Genomic DNA, 18,573 nt, shown 5'->3' on the forward strand with positions numbered 1-18,573 from the left:
CGATTAGATTGCTAAACTTGAAAGCGTGTGGGCCTTGACTGACTTTGATTCTGTTGTACCAGGTTTGGAGCGTAAAATATTGATCATAAGGCGGTCAGAAACTAGTTTCGGTTATCTAAGGCAACAATAGACAATAGACAATAGGCAACATAGCTATTCTATCAGATTTATCTGCGTGAGCACAAATACTCATCACTTCCACAGTTTCTCAGTTAGCAACATGCTACTGTGCTCTGCTGGATGGGTTTACGGCATTGAGCCCTGCTGGGTTTATGGTGTAAACCCCTGCTGGATTATGGCGTTCCCTACTGTGTGTTACCATAAGATAAGAAATAGAAGCAGGAGTAGGTTATTTAACCCCCGCTCTTTACCTGCTCTGTGATTCAATAAGATCACGTCTGATTTTTTTTTAGTATTCAGTACTACGTTCCTGCACCAAACTCAATTCCTTGATATTTTACTACCATTACATGGTGCACCTTATTGTTGAGTCTAATTGGGGTAGAGCTGTATGATAACTTTAAAACAGTCCATTGTACCATAGCCAAATGCCCAGATTCCCATGCACAAGTGTGTTGGTGTACCATTCAAGTGCAAGGATTATAGTTATTGCTCCCAAACATGATTTAGACAGTATCCATTTTCTCTATTTGGGGGTGGATGATCAAAACTGTGGTCTGCAGTTGATTCCCTTGTCACTTTCAATCAATGGGTGTTGAGTGTAGCACCACAACACTGGCTTAGAATTCTATTTGTTCAATTGACAAATCTGTATATGGAGACTTACTTGTTAAGTCAAACTTACAGGACAGAAATTGGGTATTTGGACCCATTGGTTTGTGCTGGTGTTTTGAGCACCACAGCATTCTGCTTCCATCAGTCTATCAGTGTAAAGAGTCCCCTTCTCCTTCTTGTGCTTATCTAGCTTCTCTTTAATGACCTTTGTTGCTGTCTTGATTTACGCATTGTGGTAATAAAATTCTACAATCTTTCCTCACTCTGAATATAGTAATTTCTCATGAGGCATTATTGTGTTTGAAATCAAAAATCTTGTATTTTTATGAATAGATTAGTTTAGTTCAGAGATACAGCATGATATCAGGCCCTTCGGCCCACAGTCCACACTGACCAGCGATCACTTGTACACTAGTTTGATCCTACACACAGGGACAATTTACAGAAGCCAATTAACTTACGAACTCGCATGCTTTGGAATGTGGGAGCATCCCAAGAAAACCCATGCAGTCACAGGGGAACGTACAAACTCCATACAAATAGCACCCATAGTCAGGATCGAACCTGGGTCTCGGTGAGGCAGCAAGTGCACCATGTGCCACCCCACAATATAGAGATACAGCATGAAATCAGGCCCTCCGGCTCCCTGGAACCAGGGCACCAGGGATCATTTTTGTGCCGTTCTGAGGTAGTGCATCTGGATCTTTTACCTCCTTCTGAGAGGATAGACAACAACCTCAGATAACAATTCACCTGAAAGGTGGCATCTACAACAGTACAGTGGTGGTATGTTCGTTTATGCCTGATGTTGTAGTTGATTCTCTGTAGTGGGACTTGATTCCTTCTGCTTCAGGACTGAGAGTGCTACACTTAGGCTAAGTCACGGTGAGGGTGAGACTTGCAGCCAGGAACTGTCAATGACATGGCACAAAATCAGTATCTCTGGTTTAATTACAATGTTTAGCTCTACTCAATCTCTGGCCTGCTTCACTTTCGCTCATTGTCTATGAGTGACATCTGGAACTATTTCAGGAGCTAGATTTAGAAAAACATTAATCAGGTGACAGCTAATGGAAATCAATAACTAACTACAGTTTCAGGAAATGAGAAGTCATTCGAGACGAGGCACTTGTTTTCAGAGCAGCTTATCCTAGGAATAAACAGTCGACACAAATCATATTACACTTAACTCCCAGGAACATTTCAGAGGGAGGTAATCGGGTATAACTTGTTAACCTTTCCCAAGATAAACCATTCAGAAAGTTATTAGTCTTCCAAATAAAAGGATTTCCTCGTCTCTCTGTTTATTGTTGAGCATTGGAATTACTTTTCTAGCTGATACCAATCTTAAACACAGAAGTTGAGCAGTTTTCTTTTGCAGACTTGTCGGTTTATGTGGGTTTGTATCTCGTCTTTTGTAATAAGCCAAGTTTATTTTTAAATTTTTGTGTTTGGCTAGATGTACAATATTGGCACTGTGGGTGGAACACGCATCATTTCACTTGCTCACTGCCCACATCAGACATATGAATCTGGTGGAGAAATGGTTCAGACTAAAGTCCCTTCTACACTGTCCCATCAAATGCTCCCATGGAATGTAAAGCATTGGCAAGTCACAGAGTGAAGGTCCCTCGATAATCTGAGATTGATTTCAGTTCAGTTTTTTTTTAGCATGGTATTTTTGTCTCCGATGCATACCATCATTATACTTTCTCCCTCCTCCACTGGGCCATCACCAAGGCCCTGTCCTACCAGCAATCTGAATGCAGATTATTGAACCTTGGATATTCATCCTTTTCTCCTATACCAGTGAGGTGAAGCTCAATGATGATGCCTTTTGCATTGACATCAAACATTTGATTACTGGGTGCGATAAATTCTAATGGCCCATGTTTTGAGGCTTTCATCTTAATACTGCATGTTGGGGTTGAGGGCATTCTGTAAGGTTGCAAATGTCTGTGGATGATGATGATAGATACAAGACATCAGGTAAGGGTTGGAGAACAGATGTTGGGGAGAATTGCAGCCAGGGAGAACAAATATTGTGAAGCACTTGGACAAGAATGCAAAAATTCTCAGCAATGTCTCAGCTTTTCAATGTTCAACAATTACTGTTTGTTTACATGGGAGATGAATCAAAACTTAATGTTGTTTTGTTTCAATGTAGTCTTGAGTGACAAAACTCTGCCATTCACCAGGTTCTTGTTTCTTTCTTGGTCCTTCAGCTATTCAGTTTAAATATTGTTGCATTTTTCTACAGATTGCTGGTGACATGTTCTTTGCAGATATTGCTCGAGATATTCTGTTGTACGTCTCACGAGATCTGAGTGATGAGGTAAGTCATCATGTTTCCTCCACTCTTACCATATGTGACAATTATTTGAGACTGAGCTTTCCAGCAAGGGCCTCTTTAATGATGACAACAATTGAATGGCAATGTGGTCTATTTTCCATATATCTATTTACAAAGGAGACTTCCCATTTGAATTTTGTTTTTCTGGAAATAACTGATATTGTGCGTGTGTGTGTGCCCACATGTGTGTGTGTCTGTCTGTCCTCCTGAGGTGCGATGACCTCGCTCAACAAACCTCAGCCCTTCACAATCAGGCTTGCATTCTCTACGAGGCTCATCAAATGATGATGTCAAACAACTGCAGGTACACAAAAGATCAAGCAGCATCTGTGGAGTCAGAGGGATTGTGCACATTTCGGCTTCAGACTATGCACTATTGCTGACACTAGATGCTGCTTAACCTACTGAGTTCCTCTATTGGCTTGTTTTTTTCCCCAGATTCCAGCATTTGCAGTCTCTTGTGACTTCAACTGATGGCTCCCTTTCTTTTGTTAGCTGCCGACTGAAGGTCATAGATATTGTTCTCATTGTTAGAAATCTAGGATTTATACTGTGACTTTCAGGACTCAAAGGAGTTTAGTAATAAGAAAGTAAACAAACTTCCTGGGCCTGATCAGATACATCTGAGGACACAGTGGGAGGCTAGCGAAGAATGTATAGGGTCCTGGCAGAGATATGAAAGATCATGAGATACGGGTGAAGTGCTGGAAGACTGGGCTGCTCTGGAAAGTTTGATTGTATGAGGTCCAAGGAGAGCTAGCCAACTGGATAGAAAATTGGCTTCATGGAAAGAAGCAGAGGGTGGAAGATAATGTAAAAAGTAATTGAGGGTGCAGAACTGACCCTCGTGGCACTCCTCTAGTTACCAACCTTCTAGCCTGACAAACACACATTTATTCTGATTCTCTGTGAGAACAGTCTTTAATCCATGTTACCATATTTCTACCCAATGCAGTGGGCTCTTCCCTTCTGCACCCGACTTTCATGCGGCACCTTGTTAAAAGCCTGCTGGTAATCCAGACACTGCACGTACAGGTTTCCCTTTGTGGACATTGCACGATTCAGCTTTCGTAAAACCGTGTTTTCTACCTTTGATTTGGTTAAGTTGGTTACAAGTTGTTTTGAGATGCCGTGAGATCTTGCAATCATGTATAAGAGGGGTTAAAGACTTTCAGATATATTTCCAGTGTGAGATGTTGTGTAATTTGTTGGTGGTGATCTTCCCATTTTCTTACTACACTTGCCCTTTCAGGTGGTAGAAGTTACAGATTTAGGAAGAACTGCTGAAGTCATCTTAGCAAATTGAGCAGAGCATATTGCAGATAGTGCTTGATGCATTAGCAGTATTGTTGGGGATGAGGATGAGATGATTGTGGGGAGTGGGAAAGGAGAGTTTTAGATGGTGCTAACACATGGAATGCTTGATTTAGGGGTATCTTTCAGTTGGAATATGTTGGAAATAATTAGTTACCATTGACTAGATGTTGAAATTGTGATCGAGACTAGTCCTGCATTTTGCAAACTTCCGTGCTAAACAAAGCAGGCCTTTAATCCCATAATTTAAAAAATAGAAAATGCTGGAAATATTCAGCAGGTCAGGTTGCATCTGCGGGAAGAGAAACAGCTCATGTTACAGGTCAAAGAACTGGGACAGAGACAAAAAGAACCTTGCTAAGCTGTGGGAAGGTTAGGGTGGATATGTCTCTGAGAGGGTAAAACTGGATGACCCTGGGGATATGATTTGCAGGTCAGTGAATGAGAATATAGAGAGAAGAATGTAGAAGCTACGAAATGCAGTGCACGAAAATATGCCCAACCAGAGGGGGAAAAAGGAGCAATAAATACAACAATCAAACCACAAATGGACAACCGATACAAGCATCAAATTACTTGAAGTGTAGAATTCAATATTGAATCCAGAAAGCTGTAAAGTGTGCAGATGGAAGATGAGGTCCCTCAAGCTTGCATTGGGTGCCTTTAACAGTGCAGGAGGCCACAGATCCTTGGCAATTGGATAAATTAAACTGGCAGGTATTTAATCACACAATCCCAGTGAGCAGTTTATAGCATTATTTAATTTAGTTCATATCAAATCTTCTTGTAATTTTAGAAAACTTCGTACAATTGACCGTCAGTCTTTGTTCAAAGGAAATGTGACCTAGCATGTCAGTCCTTTACACATGCATGCACTTTTGATATTGTCAGAACATCTACATCTTACTTAACATAGTGAATCTTGGCAAAGATTTGTTCTGTTTCACATACTCTTTCTACTTCTCAGTTCTATCCTTCTTGAAATAAACCCCTTTTTTTGTTATGATATTGACCCAGGTCACGAGATCCAATAACATTGTCCTAATTTAACATTGGAGTTCAGTGCTTACAGAGTAAGTATTTATACTTCTGAACAAAACACTCATTACTATGATGCTGCAGTCTTGTCCAGAATTCATTGAAATCCTCATCCATGGTTTTGTTGCCTCTATCTTTGACTATTCCAACACTGTTCTGGCTCTTTTCCATTTTCCATACTCAATCCTTGAGATGATTTGAACCTCCTTGGTCCATTTTGTTTTCATATGGTTTCCAACAGCATGTGGGATGGGAGCAGGCAGTGTTCTTGACAGTGGACACTAGCATATCATGGATTTGAATAGGTTGTACACCATCTGGTTCAGGCAAAGATAATGCATCGACATCGGTGGCTAAGAAGCCAAGAGTGTTTCATTGTTATATCTACTGACAATAGAACAATGAAATTCTTGCTTCCAGCAGCTTTACAAGCCGGTAAATGAAATAAATACAGATACGATACAATACGATATGATACGATAGAACTTTATTTATCCCAGGAGGGAAATTGGTCAATTGATAAATGTAATCATTTTAAAAAACAATAAATTAATATCCATAAACTAGTGCAAAAAAAACCAAAGTCTGTAGTGCAACTAAAGACACGGTCCATATGATGTTCATATTTGCTGAGATTAGTGTTGTGCAGTTTTCAACAAGCTGATTGTAGCTGGGAAGAACGAATTTTTAGTGGGATTTTGGTGGGAATCAAAGGTGCTGGCCTCTGTCCTCCCAGTAATGTAATTAGAGAACAATGCTGCTAATCCATTAATAAGGTTCAAGGTCTGGAAAAGGTGAGAATAGTGATCTCAATATATTGCTGGTGAACCTACTGAGAATTTTTAATCTATGATTAACACTTCCTCTCTCTGCAGTCTGGGGGCTTCTACAGTGCCGAGGATGCAGATTCACTCCCTTCGGCCAACTCTGTTGAGAAAAAAGAGGGAGCTTTCTGTGTGTGGACAGAGCAAGAAATCAGAGAGGTTCTCCCCGATCCAGTTTCAGATGCCACACAAACCATAACCATGGCAGACGTGTTTGCATATCACTATGGAATGAAAAAGAATGGCAATGTCGACCCAGCACAGGTACTTTAAGTAGAAAATAAATGCTGTGGATTATAAATACAATTTATTTGGAAAGCAGGAAGTGTTGAGTGACTAATTTAAATGGTAAAGGGCGAGAGTTTTAAATTTGAGCCATCTTGAGCCTCTCACAGTCGATTAAAATGTTGGAGTGGTCTAATACCTGATCCTATTATGATACTAAGGACCCACATCTCTGTGATCATTTGTTCACACGCCCTGACGACACTGTATGAGTTATTTGATATTGCTTTAAGACCGCAGCACGGTGGCATAGCGGTAGAGCTACTGCCTTACAGCGATAGAGACCCGGGTTCGACCCTGACTACGGGTGATGTTCTCCCCATGACCTGCGTGGGTTTTCTCCGAGATCTTCGGTTTCCTGTCACATTCCAAAGACGTACATGTTTGTATGTTGATTGGCTTGGTGTAAATGTCAAATTGTCCCTAGTGTGTGTAGGGTAGTGTTAATGTGCAGGGATCACTGGTCGGTGCAGACTCGGTTGGCCGAAGGGCCTTTTTCCACATTGTATCATTGAACCAAATCTGCTTTTGGTGCAAAGGTGCTATATATTGCAAAGTAATCCATTTAGTTCATGCTATGCCTAATACAGAAGCGAGCAGTAATGAAATGGAATGTTGTTTTATCTTTCAATCTTTGCCAACTTTGAACATGTAAGATCTCCTAATTTTTCTTTCATAGACTTTATGGAAACTTTTTTTAGATTTTTTAGATTTAGAGATACAGCGCGGAAACAGGCCCTTCGGCCCACCGGGTCCGCGCCGCCCAGTGGTCCCCGCACATTAACACTATCCTACACCCTAGGGACAATTTTTACATTTGCCCAGCCAATTAACCTACATACCTGTACGTCTTTGGAATGTGGGAGGAAACCGAAGATCTCGGAGAAAACCCACGCAGGTCACGGGGAGAACGTACAAACTCTGTACAGACGGCGCCCGTAGTCAGGATTGAACCTGAGTCTCCAGCACTGTATTTGCTGTAAGGCAGCAACTCTACCGCTGCGCCACCGTGCCGCTCTATAAATCAACTTCTGTTAATGTTAGGACTCCTTATTAAAAGAAGACATCCAAATTGCCTTGTCTTTCGGTATTGCTTGTTTATCTGATTTCCACTATATTGTAGTGGACACGGAGTTGTCCGTCCACTACAATATAATCTGCTTCGTATAACGTCTGTGGCACTTTCAGTTCTGTCCATGACCTCAAAATATTACTTGCTTGTTCTGATTCCAAAAAAACGCAATTTATCATGTCTGCTTCACCAGAGTTTTCTTCCATCTTAAGACCATAAGACATAGGAGCAGAATGAGGCCATTCTGCCCATCGAGTTAACTCTGCCATTTTTACCTCTCAACCCCATTCTCCTGCCATCTCCTCGTAACCATTGACACCCTTTCTAATCAAGAATCTATCAGCCTCTGCTTTAAAAATACCCAATCTTGGCCTCCGCAGCTGTCTGTGGCAATGAATTCCACAGATTCACCACCTTCTGGCTAAAGAAATTCGTCCTCATCTCCATTCTGTGTCTGAGTCTCTTGTTGCTAATTAATGGATAATTAGTAACTGCATTATGATTGCTTCAAGTGACGAGCAACATTGTAGATGATGGATAGTATTGCTCTGGCTTCTAATGCTCCCTTCCCTTTGAATAAAAAGTTTACGGGTTCTAATTTCACTTCAGAGCTTGAGGCACAAAGATCTCAGCTGATGATTCATTACAAAGCAGGTGCACAATTGAAGGTACCAAACTTTAATGAGGAGTTAAATTGATACTCTGCCTTGTGCTCTTAGATAGATGGAAAAGATTCTATGGGTCTGTTATAAATCCCTGGTGAACATAGCAATCTTTTTCAGCATGAGTGAAAAATAATTTGATCATTGATGTCACATTACTGTTAATGGGACCTTACTATTTTTAGAGATACAGAGAAGAAACAGTCCCTTCGACCCACCCAGACCAGCAATCACCCCGTACACGAGCACTATTCTCCTCAGTAGGGACAATTTACAATTTTTTAATAGAAGCCAATTAACCTACAAACCGGCACTTCTTTGGGATGTGGAAGGAAAGCGGAGCACCCAGAGAAAACCCACATGGTCACTTGCAAACTCCGTACAAACAACACCCGTAGTCAGGATCGAACTTGGGTCTCTGGCACTGTAAGGTAGCAGCTCTACTGCTGCGCCACTGTGCCACCTGGGTCTATATGATCTTTTAATAGTTCTTTTAATATGATCTTTTATAGTTTCTATATGATCTTTTAAACGTGGTGCATTGGCTGTGAACTGCTTGGGACACTCTAAAAGGGGCACCATAAAGACATGTCATTACTTAATCTTTTCTCCTTCTGCAATTCCTAAGTTTTGATATTCCTGAGTGTTTTGTGGAAAATTGAATCAATTAGTAAGGATGATTTTGTAATGGCTATACCGTTTGTCACCAAATCTTTCTCAAACATAGCCACAAGAGAAAAATCAGAGGAATTATTAAAAATGAATTAAGCTTTCTGGAAAAGTAACATGAATTATTGAATGGTGCGAAGAACGCCAAAGCATACTGCAAAAAAAAAACAACTTTAAAAAAAGTACAGATGTTTAAAAATGCACAGGAAAATAACTGCAGATGCTGGTTTAAATCAAAGCTAGACACAAAATGCTGGAGTAACCCGGCGGGTGAGGCAGCATCTCAGGAGAGAAGGAATGGGTGATGTTTCGGGTCGAGACCCTTCTTCAGACAAATTAATTTGTGACTCGGAGTTGAAGTTGTCAATGGAGGGCACCAAAGGTTGCTTAAGATGCTGGAATAGCTCATTAGCTCTTGCTTAGTGATAGCCAAAGACAGAGTGTTTGGAGTGACAGAGAGCACAGATTAATCATCTTCACATCCATCCGATCAGAGAACCTTTTGTAACCCTGTCATGATCATTACAAGAAAGCAAGAACTTAAATAGCATTTTTCATGACCTCAGGACATCCTAGTTTTCTTTATAGCCAGTGAAGACTTTTCAAATGTTGGCACTGTTGTAAGAAATGCAGCCACCAGTTAGTGCAGAATAATAGTGGATAGATAATCTGCTTAGCATTATTGGTTGAAGGATAAATGTCAGCCAGAATCCTGGGTAAACCTCACAGTCTCCATCTCGTGTGGGATTTGTTATACTCATGTATACAGTCCCGTCTAATGTAAGGAAAGGTAGGAAGATTGGATAATTAAAAGGGATGAAGAAAGGGTGGGGGTTGCCTCCCACTTAATTCCAGTGCCTGGTTGAAGGAAGGCAGGACAATTTGGCTTTTGGCTTCATTATTTGAAAAAGATCTTGCCAGGATTTGAAAATGTTGAAGGAACAAAGAGCCATAATTAGTAAAAGAGCAAAAATGTACGCATTGAGGATGATTTAGCTTAGGTCTGACATCTAAATCTAACAGATTTATATCTTGTAGAACTCACATTTGTTCTGCACTTTCCTGTTTAATTCACTCCATTTAAGATTAGAATAGTCGTTGCATGTTTAGCCCTGAAAGGAAAGCATTCACGTTTCTTTCCTGGTTAACATTCATTTATACAAAGTTTTTCAAGTGAAGGTAGTCGCTGCAGTTTCCTTCATAATAGCCACTGCACTTTACATAATTAAAGTACTTTGAGATCTCTGGATGATTTAAAAAGCTGCAACACATAATTATGAAATGCTGGTGCACTGAACACGGCAGACAGCTAAATATTTACAATATAATGAGATTTTATTTTAGATTTCAGTATCTGCAGTTCGAAAAAATTACTCCCACAAAATTGAGCACTTTGTTCCTTTGGAATGGTAATATGTCTGAAGTGGGTACAAGATCCACAGCAGCAATTGACCAATGATTTTTCCAAAACTTATTAATAGAATTTTGGATTATTTTATCATCCATTTTGATGGGTGTTGATTGCCACTGAATTCCAGTTTGAATACAGACAACCCTACGTGCTACGTTGGCCAAGCTTATAAAGTATCATCTTTGAATCAATCTTTTTTCTTTGTCCAAGTCACTTTGATGGCTCGGTTGGTTGAAGAAAGGCGAGCTGCTTCTTGAGTTTGTCCCTGGACTGACCACATTTAGACGATCAAATTTTATATTTAATTCGAAGGAAAGAAAATGTGTGCAAGTCACGCATTTTAAACGAATAAGGAATGTTATGAGGGTTTGAAAAGATGGCGTTTGGGTTGAAAATGTTGAAGGAACAAAGAGGATAAGGGATCAGATGGTTGAGGTGCAGTGACAGACAATGAAGAGGAGCTTTCAGAATAGACAGAGTAGATACATTTCAATGAGTAATAACAATAACAATGCGTAATAACAATTCCAAGGCAAAGATCCTCCATCTGTGGTCATCTAAAAAAGTTAAAGATGCTCTCAGTCTTGGAGAAAAAACATATAATTAATAAACGACAGTCAGCAGATTGGACGAAGTATATAAAATGGGAAAGAATGATGAAAATGTTAATAAGCAAAAATTCATTTGATAGAAAAAGTTGACTGGAAATATTGAAGCCGCAAGAATTTCTATAGATATTTAAAATTGAAAATAAATTAAATGAAGTGAGAAAATAGAATAGAATAGAAAATAGGTCCTTGGGATTTTTATTTTTGTGGAAATGTGTGGCAGGTGATTTAAATGCATCTTTTTTATTACCTCTTTTTAAAATATACTAGACAAAGTGGGCCCAAACCTCTCAAGAGATCAAGATCAAGATAGCTTTATTTGTCATCCAATATTGGACGAAATTCAGTCACCCACAGTCCAACAATAAAAGCATTGGTGCAGCACCCTGTCCTCCCCCTCCCCTCTCTCCTCAACCCCCCTCTCCATTCTCCCCCACTCCCCCTCTCCCCCCTCTCGCCTCCCTCCTCCTCTCCCCCTCCCCTCCTTTTAAACTTTAAAATGTGAATAACTTAAAAAATATAACACCGATTTCAATAAAATTACTTGCATTATCACTAAAGTGACAATGGTGAGTAAGGTGGGCCTCAAATTGTCACGCTATCGTGTACCGTTCTGGCTGAAGTTCAGTCACAAACAAGATATCAAACGAGAGTTTTAGTATATAGATATAGAGGGTATCAGTATCAACCCAGAAATAGTTATAAATCAGTAAGTGGAAGGGGGAGAGGAACATAGGAAAATTACAGTCTGTTACACGGAAGAGGTACAAAGCAATTGCTGGAATGTAATTCCAATGGGGAGTCTAGATCAGGCAAGGGAAGGATGGCAGTCACCCTGATCTCCCCAAATGGTTATCTTTCAGTGTACTTTAACAGTTATTGGTCATCAGGCTTATTGATAATGGCATGATTTTAACTGTACAAATATATGTAATTGAAGGGCAGAAAATACCTTATGGGTCACCTGTTCTGTTACCCCCCAACTCCCACCCAGCAGCTATGCAGTCTAGAAGAGGCAAAACAAAACTAATAAAAGGAAATGATTATCTGAGAAGATCTTTCCTGAATTTGTATAATTGACCAACATTGATTTTTATCATACTTAACTATTTGGTCTTCCAGCCAAGAAATCACTGGAAAGTAATCACAGCATAAACATTGGTGGTTCTCTCACCACTGCAATGTATCACTGTGGCCAATTATAGTTCCCTTATCAATACTCCCACAGATGTCAAACACCTCGCCGAGAGAGGATTGTATCTGTTGAGCCTTCTGGTTTACAGGGCTCAGCTTACTGAGCCAAGCAGAAGGTGAGATTGACAAAGTTGTGCCTGCAATTCTTTTAAGTGTATTTTTTAAATGTCTCTTTGTACCTTGTAGGATCCTCAGGGAGAGTTGAAAAACAAGAATGTCCTCATAGTCCGTTACTCACCGCAGTTGACAGGAGTTAAGTTTGGCTTAGAGGTGGAGAAGGTGAAAGACATTCTGAGCACATGCAGAAACAGGCTGTATGAAGTCAGGAAGAGGAGGCCATGTCCTCACCTGGATAGCAAGATGGTGGCCTCATGGAATGGTGAGTAATGCTGAATGGAAAATAACAGGAAAATTAGCAGGTGTGTTGGAGTGGCCTGGATTGACTCACTTTTCCAACCTCTCTTCTCCAGACAACTCAAATTTGTTATCATTGACTTTCCTAACAGACTGATTGGCATTCCTGTCTTGCTTGGCACAAATCCTGCTGCGTACTTTATTGGGATTAGGACATTCTAGGGAGGGGGAGGGGGGTTGAGGGAGAGGAAGGGGGGGAGGGGGAGAGGCTGCTGCACCAATGCAGGAGAGGTTTGGGCCCAACGGGTCCACTTGGTCTAGTTCCAACTATCTATCTTCTATGTGATAATCAGTTTAAATCCATAACACATTTCTTCCAATACTGTGAGCTCTCATCTTGTGTAGCAGCCTTTTATATGGGACATTGTTAAATGCCTCTGGAAATCCAACTGCACAATATTTACAGGTTCCCCTCTGTTGATGCTGCTTGTTACATCCATCAAGCCTACTTTTTACTCACCCTGATGGTTGTATGATGCAGCATATTCAGTCTGAAGAAGGGTCTCGACCCAAAACGTCACCCATTCCTACTCTCCCGAAATGCTGCCTGACCTGCTGAGTTACTCCAGCATTTTGTGAACAAATACCTTCAGCATATTAGGATATTATGACCAATTCTACCAATAGATTTCTGTCAGTTAGAAACATAGAAACATCGAAAATAGGTGCAGGAGTAGGCCATTTGGCCCTTCAAGCCAGCACCCCCATTCAATGTGATCATGGCTGATCATCATAATCAGTACCCCATTCCTGCCTTCTCCCCATAGCCATTGATTCCGCTAGCCCTATGAGCTCTATCTAATTTGAATGCATCCAGTGAATTGGCCTCCTGAGGCAGAGAATTCCACAAATTCACAACTCTCTGGGTGAAAAGCTTTTCCTCATCTCAGTTCTAAATGACCTACCCCTTATTCTTAAACTGTGGCCCCTGGTTCTGCCCTCCCCCCAACACTGGGAACGTTTCCTGCATCTAGCGTGTCCAATCCCATAACAAATTTTATATGTTTCGAAAAAGATCCCCTCTCATCCTTCTAAATTTCAGTGAATACAAGCCCAATCATTCCATTCTTTCATCATATGATAGTCCCGCCATCCCGGGAATTTACCTCGTGAACCTACGCTGCACTCCCTCAATACCAAGAATGTCCTTCCTCAAATTAGGAGACCAAAACTGCACACAATTGGGCCCTGTACAAATGCAAAAGGACCTCTTTGCTCCTTTACTCAAATTCTCTTGTCATAAAGGCCAACATGCCATTAGCTTTCTTCACTGCCTGCTGTACCTGCATGCTTACTTTCAGTGACTGATGTACAAGGACACCCAGGTCTTGTTGCACTTCTCCTTTTCCTAATTGACACCATTCAGATAATAATCTGCCTCCTTGTTCTTGCCACCAAAGTGGATAACCTCATATTCATCCACATTATACTGCATCTGCCATGCATCTGCCCACTCACCCAACCGATCCAAGTCACCCTGCATCCTTAAAATATAATTAATATATTTTGTAAATAGCTGCGGTCCCAGCACCGAGCCTTGCGGCACCCCACCAGTCACTGCCTGTCATTCTGAAAGGGACCCGTTAATTCCTACTCATTGTTTCCTATCTGCTAACTCATTTTCTATCCATGTCAATATCCTACCCCCAATACCATGTGCTCTAATTTTGCCCTCTAATCTCCTGTGTGGGACCTTATCAAAGGCCATCAAAGACCACAGGGGAAAGAATCGAGAGGAAAACCCTATGTTGGCTGGGTTTGAGAATCACAAACCGCAAGGTCGTCCGTTCCTTCCAAGTTTGCTGAACTTACCAGATGCAATATCTTGCATCCCAAATGTTAATATTAACCGGTCTTACTTTTCACCAAGCACTTATTACTTGCTTCATCCCTCATCATGATTGCTGAGGTTCATCCCCGTGTCCTTTATTGTTGGAATTTACCATGTGCATTTGTGCAAAACATGGATAGGTTGCCAACTGGCAAACTGTGGGTTGGCAAATAAAAAAGTAATTGTAATGATGGTCTGGATAAATTTAGCAAAATGTTTACATTGTTGGCTCCACAATCCCTAAGCTTGTATAATAGCCAATGCTTTGACAATCTGACATTGAATATCCATCTTCAAATGCAGCACGTGTTCTTTGTTTTCCTTTGTTCTGGATGTGGTGGAATAACTTGTAGTGGTTGACTTTATATTTAGTCTCTTTGAAGTCATAACAGTATCAATCATATCACTTCCCAATGTCTCTGAAAAGTCTCAAACGCTGCACAAAGAAAGAGAATTGAATTGGAGTGACTGATGATGTAAAGGCTTTAAATGCTGCTAAACTACAGATCTTTATTCTCTGAAACAATCCTGTGACTTGTCTGTGTTCCAAATTACAAAAGTACCGAGGTGTTTACTGCCAGAGAACTCGAGCATGTTGACAGTTTTAGTATAGCAGAAGCCTTCAGAGATGAAATTTTATTAAACAGGAGCTTGAATTGTCACGTCTTTTCCTTTTTGCTCCCAGTTGTCAAGTTGCTCACACAGTAATTAAAACTGTAGAGAAGCGATAAGGCATTTGGCTTGAAAATCTCATTATGCAATTACAACTCTGGGGTTTAGAACAATTATCTTTTGTTGGGCTCACTTACAGAAAAGGATTTACCAGATGATAATCAGCCTCATTTTATCTTGTTTTACATAACAGAATTGGCTTTGTGTATGTGTGCATGTGTGAAGTGTGTATTGTTTTTTTTTTTTATCCCTTCTTCCCCTCAGTTATAGCACACTCAATGTTACTAGATTGTTGTTTCAATTGTCACACTAATATTTGACCTAGAATAAAATTGTGCAAGTTGTGCAGAGGCGAGGTCAGATCAACTGAATGACCTCCTCGTAATTCTACCATGTTCTAAAGTAGGAAGCCGATAACTAATCTGGCTTAGACACAAAATGCTTGAGTAACTCAGTGGGACAGGCAGCATCTCTGGATAGAAGGAATGGGTGTCGTTTCGGTCGAGACCCTTCTTCAGAATTGGTCTGAAGAAGGGTCTCGACCCGAAACGTCACCCATTCCTTCTATCCAGAGATGTTGCCTGGCCCACTTTAGCATTTTGTGTCTATCTTCGGTTTAAACCAGCATCTGCAGTTCCTTCCTACAACAACTAATCTGGCTTTTCAGAAAAATATTAAATGCAGATCGAATGCATATGTGAATATGGTTCCAGTGTATTTGGTTAAATATGTTATAGAAGATAGAATGAATTTGATTATTATTTGGAAAATCCTTCACTCTGAAAGAGCCCAACAAAAGATAATTATTATGGTCCCTACTGTTGTAATGGTATAATAAGATTTTCTAGCCCAATGCTTTATCTAGTCATTTAGATATTAATTACTAAGCAACTGAGCAACTTAGTAGTTGAAAGCAGAAGATGAGGAAGAATGGAGTTATTTGGGGTCTTTTGAAACATTCCTCCTTCATCCGCCAACCCATTCTTCTCCAATAACAAACCATTCATGTGGGGACCACTGTTGGAATGTTACAGACACAATGAACCGCAGATGCTGGCTTACCAAAAAAAAACAAAGTGCTGGAGTACCTCAGTGGGTCAGGGAGTATCTCTGGAGAACATGGATAGGGTAGTCCATGTGTTTTGTGATATGTTTTCCCAAGTGATTCAGTCGGTTCCCTCAGTGTGTGAAGCATTCCTGTCACACCTTTACCAAATAATGTCTGAAGGTGCCTCGTAAGTATCGAATCAGCCAAAATTTTAATATTGAGCAACACTAAGAAGTACACAAAGTCAGTTAAAGTCAACTAAGCTCATAGAACACAGTATAGTACAGCACAAGAACAGGCCCATCAGCCCACAATGCCTGTGCCAAACATGATATCAAGACCAACTCTTATCTGCCTGCACATGATCCATATCCCTCCATTCCGTGCATATTGTGGTGTTGGGGATAGTGCTGGATTCAGCAGTGACCACGCCACCACTTGCAGTATGGGTGAACCTACAGTGCTCTGAAAGTCCATGGGGGCGCTGTCCCTCGCTGTCGAAGCGTATGTGTGATGACGCTGGCAATCTCGGACTTGTCCCAGCAGCTTAGATCTGATTTTTGAAATAGGACGTGTGTTGATAACAGGCTTCTCCCTGCACTTCAACCTTGCCTCGATTGGAGGCGCTGACGGTCTTTGGTTCATTCCTGGCGGCTCAGCTTTGGGCTTGAGCAGACAACGCTGGCAGTCTCTGGATTATCCTGATGGGATGTATGTGTGTGCGAGCATGCATGCGTGTATGTGTGCGCGCGTGCAGTCCCTCATTGTGAGCAGGTAGAGGCACTGACTGTATAGAGCTTCTTCCTGGCAGTCCAATCTTGACCACCAGGTGGAGCTAGTGGTCTCACGAATGTCCCAGTTGGATTACCCTCTCCTGGTGACTCCACTAACCACTGCCCCCTGACTCTCTTGAATTTCAGGCATGTTGCTGGCGTCTTCTGCTATGTGTGAAGAAGGTTCTTGACCCCAAAACGTCACCCATTCCTTCTTTCCAGAGATGCTGCCTGTCCTGCTGAGTTATTCCAGCTTTTGGTGTCTATCTTCTGCTATGAAGACTGATACAAAAAACTTATTAAATTCTTCTGCATTTCTTTATTCCCCGTTATCACTTCTCCAGTGTCATTTTCCACTGGTTCAATGTCCACTTTTGCCTCTCTCTTATCTTTTATATATCTGAAGAAACTTTTGCTATCTCTTTTTCCCATTATTGGTTAGCTTACCTTCATATTTCATCTTTCTCCCCGTATTTCCTTTTTGGTTACATTCTTTTTGTTTTAAAAAGCTTCCCAATCCCAGAGCATCCCACTAATCTTTGTAATATTATATGCCTTCTCTTTTAGCTTTGTGCTGTCTTTGACTTCCCTTGTCAGCCACAGTCGCCTCATTCTACCCTTGGGTTCTTTCTTCCTCTTTGGGATGAAAAGATCCTGTGTCTTCGGAATTATTCCCGGAAACTCTTGCTGCTCCATCATCATTCCTGCCAGGGTCCCTTTCCAGTCAACTTTAGCCAGCTCCTCCCTCATCCCTCTGTAGCCACCTTTGCTCAACAGTAATACCGACACATTGATTTCATCTTCTCCCTCACCAACTGCAGATTGAATGTTATCATATTATGGTCACTACCTCCTAGGAGATCCTTTACCTTAAGCCCCAGCACGGTTCAAGTGGAGTCCGTCCCATCAGAACAGCTCCCCACATCATCGCCAATACCACCAATGTCCAACAAATTCAAATTCACCCCCCGCACCAATCTTTGATCTACGTGTTCAACTCTTTAATCCTCTTGACCCGATGCCAATTTGCTTGTGATTTAAGTAGCAATCTGGAGATTACCACTTTTTTGGTTTTGCTTTTCAATTTAATCCATAGCTGCTCAAATTCTCTGAGCAGGATCTATTTCCTTGTTCTAACTACATAATTGGTACCATCATTGGACTGGTTAGCAAGCAACAAAAGCTTTTCACTGTACCTCGGTACACGTGACAATAAACTAAACTGAACTGAACCCAAATGGACCGTGACGAATTGCTGCCTTGTACCGTCGGGTTCGATCCTCACTACGGGTGCTGCCTATTCAGTTTGTATGTTCTCCCTGTGACCATGTGGGTTTTCTCCAGGTGCTCCAGTTTCCTCCCACACGGCATAGATGTACAAGTTTGTACGTTACTTGACTTTTGTAACATTTTCAATTGTCTCTAGTGCGTGTGGGATAGTGCTCGTGTACAGGATGATCGCTGGTCGCCGCGGGCCAAAGGACCCGTTTCCATGCCGTATGTCTAGCCTTTCACCCTTTTTCTTTTAAGGTATCTCTTTACCCGTGCCTTAAAAATAATGCACTTTAGGGCAGCACAGTGGCGCAGCGGTAGAGTTGCTGCCTTACAGCGTCAAAGACTCTGGTTCGTTCCTGACTATAGGTGCTGTCTGTATGAAGTTTGTACATTCT

At 41.2% G+C, this 18,573-nt stretch overlaps 1 protein-coding gene across 1 annotated transcript in view; it reads left to right on the top strand.

Moving 5' to 3' along the window:
• spata20 (spermatogenesis associated 20) overlaps window positions 1-18,573 on the top strand; it is a 220,465-nt gene that overhangs the window by 36,819 nt on the left and 165,073 nt on the right. The window contains exons 9-11 of the mRNA XM_078401845.1: window positions 2,996-3,070; window positions 6,316-6,528; window positions 12,352-12,544. Coding sequence (XP_078257971.1) covers window positions 2,996-3,070; window positions 6,316-6,528; window positions 12,352-12,544 — 481 coding nt within the window. The remainder of the gene's footprint in view (window positions 1-2,995; window positions 3,071-6,315; window positions 6,529-12,351; window positions 12,545-18,573) is intronic.

The sequence above is a fragment of the Rhinoraja longicauda genome, chromosome 6, assembly GCF_053455715.1.
Source record: "Rhinoraja longicauda isolate Sanriku21f chromosome 6, sRhiLon1.1, whole genome shotgun sequence".
Classification (NCBI taxonomy): Eukaryota; Metazoa; Chordata; class Chondrichthyes; order Rajiformes; family Arhynchobatidae; genus Rhinoraja; species Rhinoraja longicauda.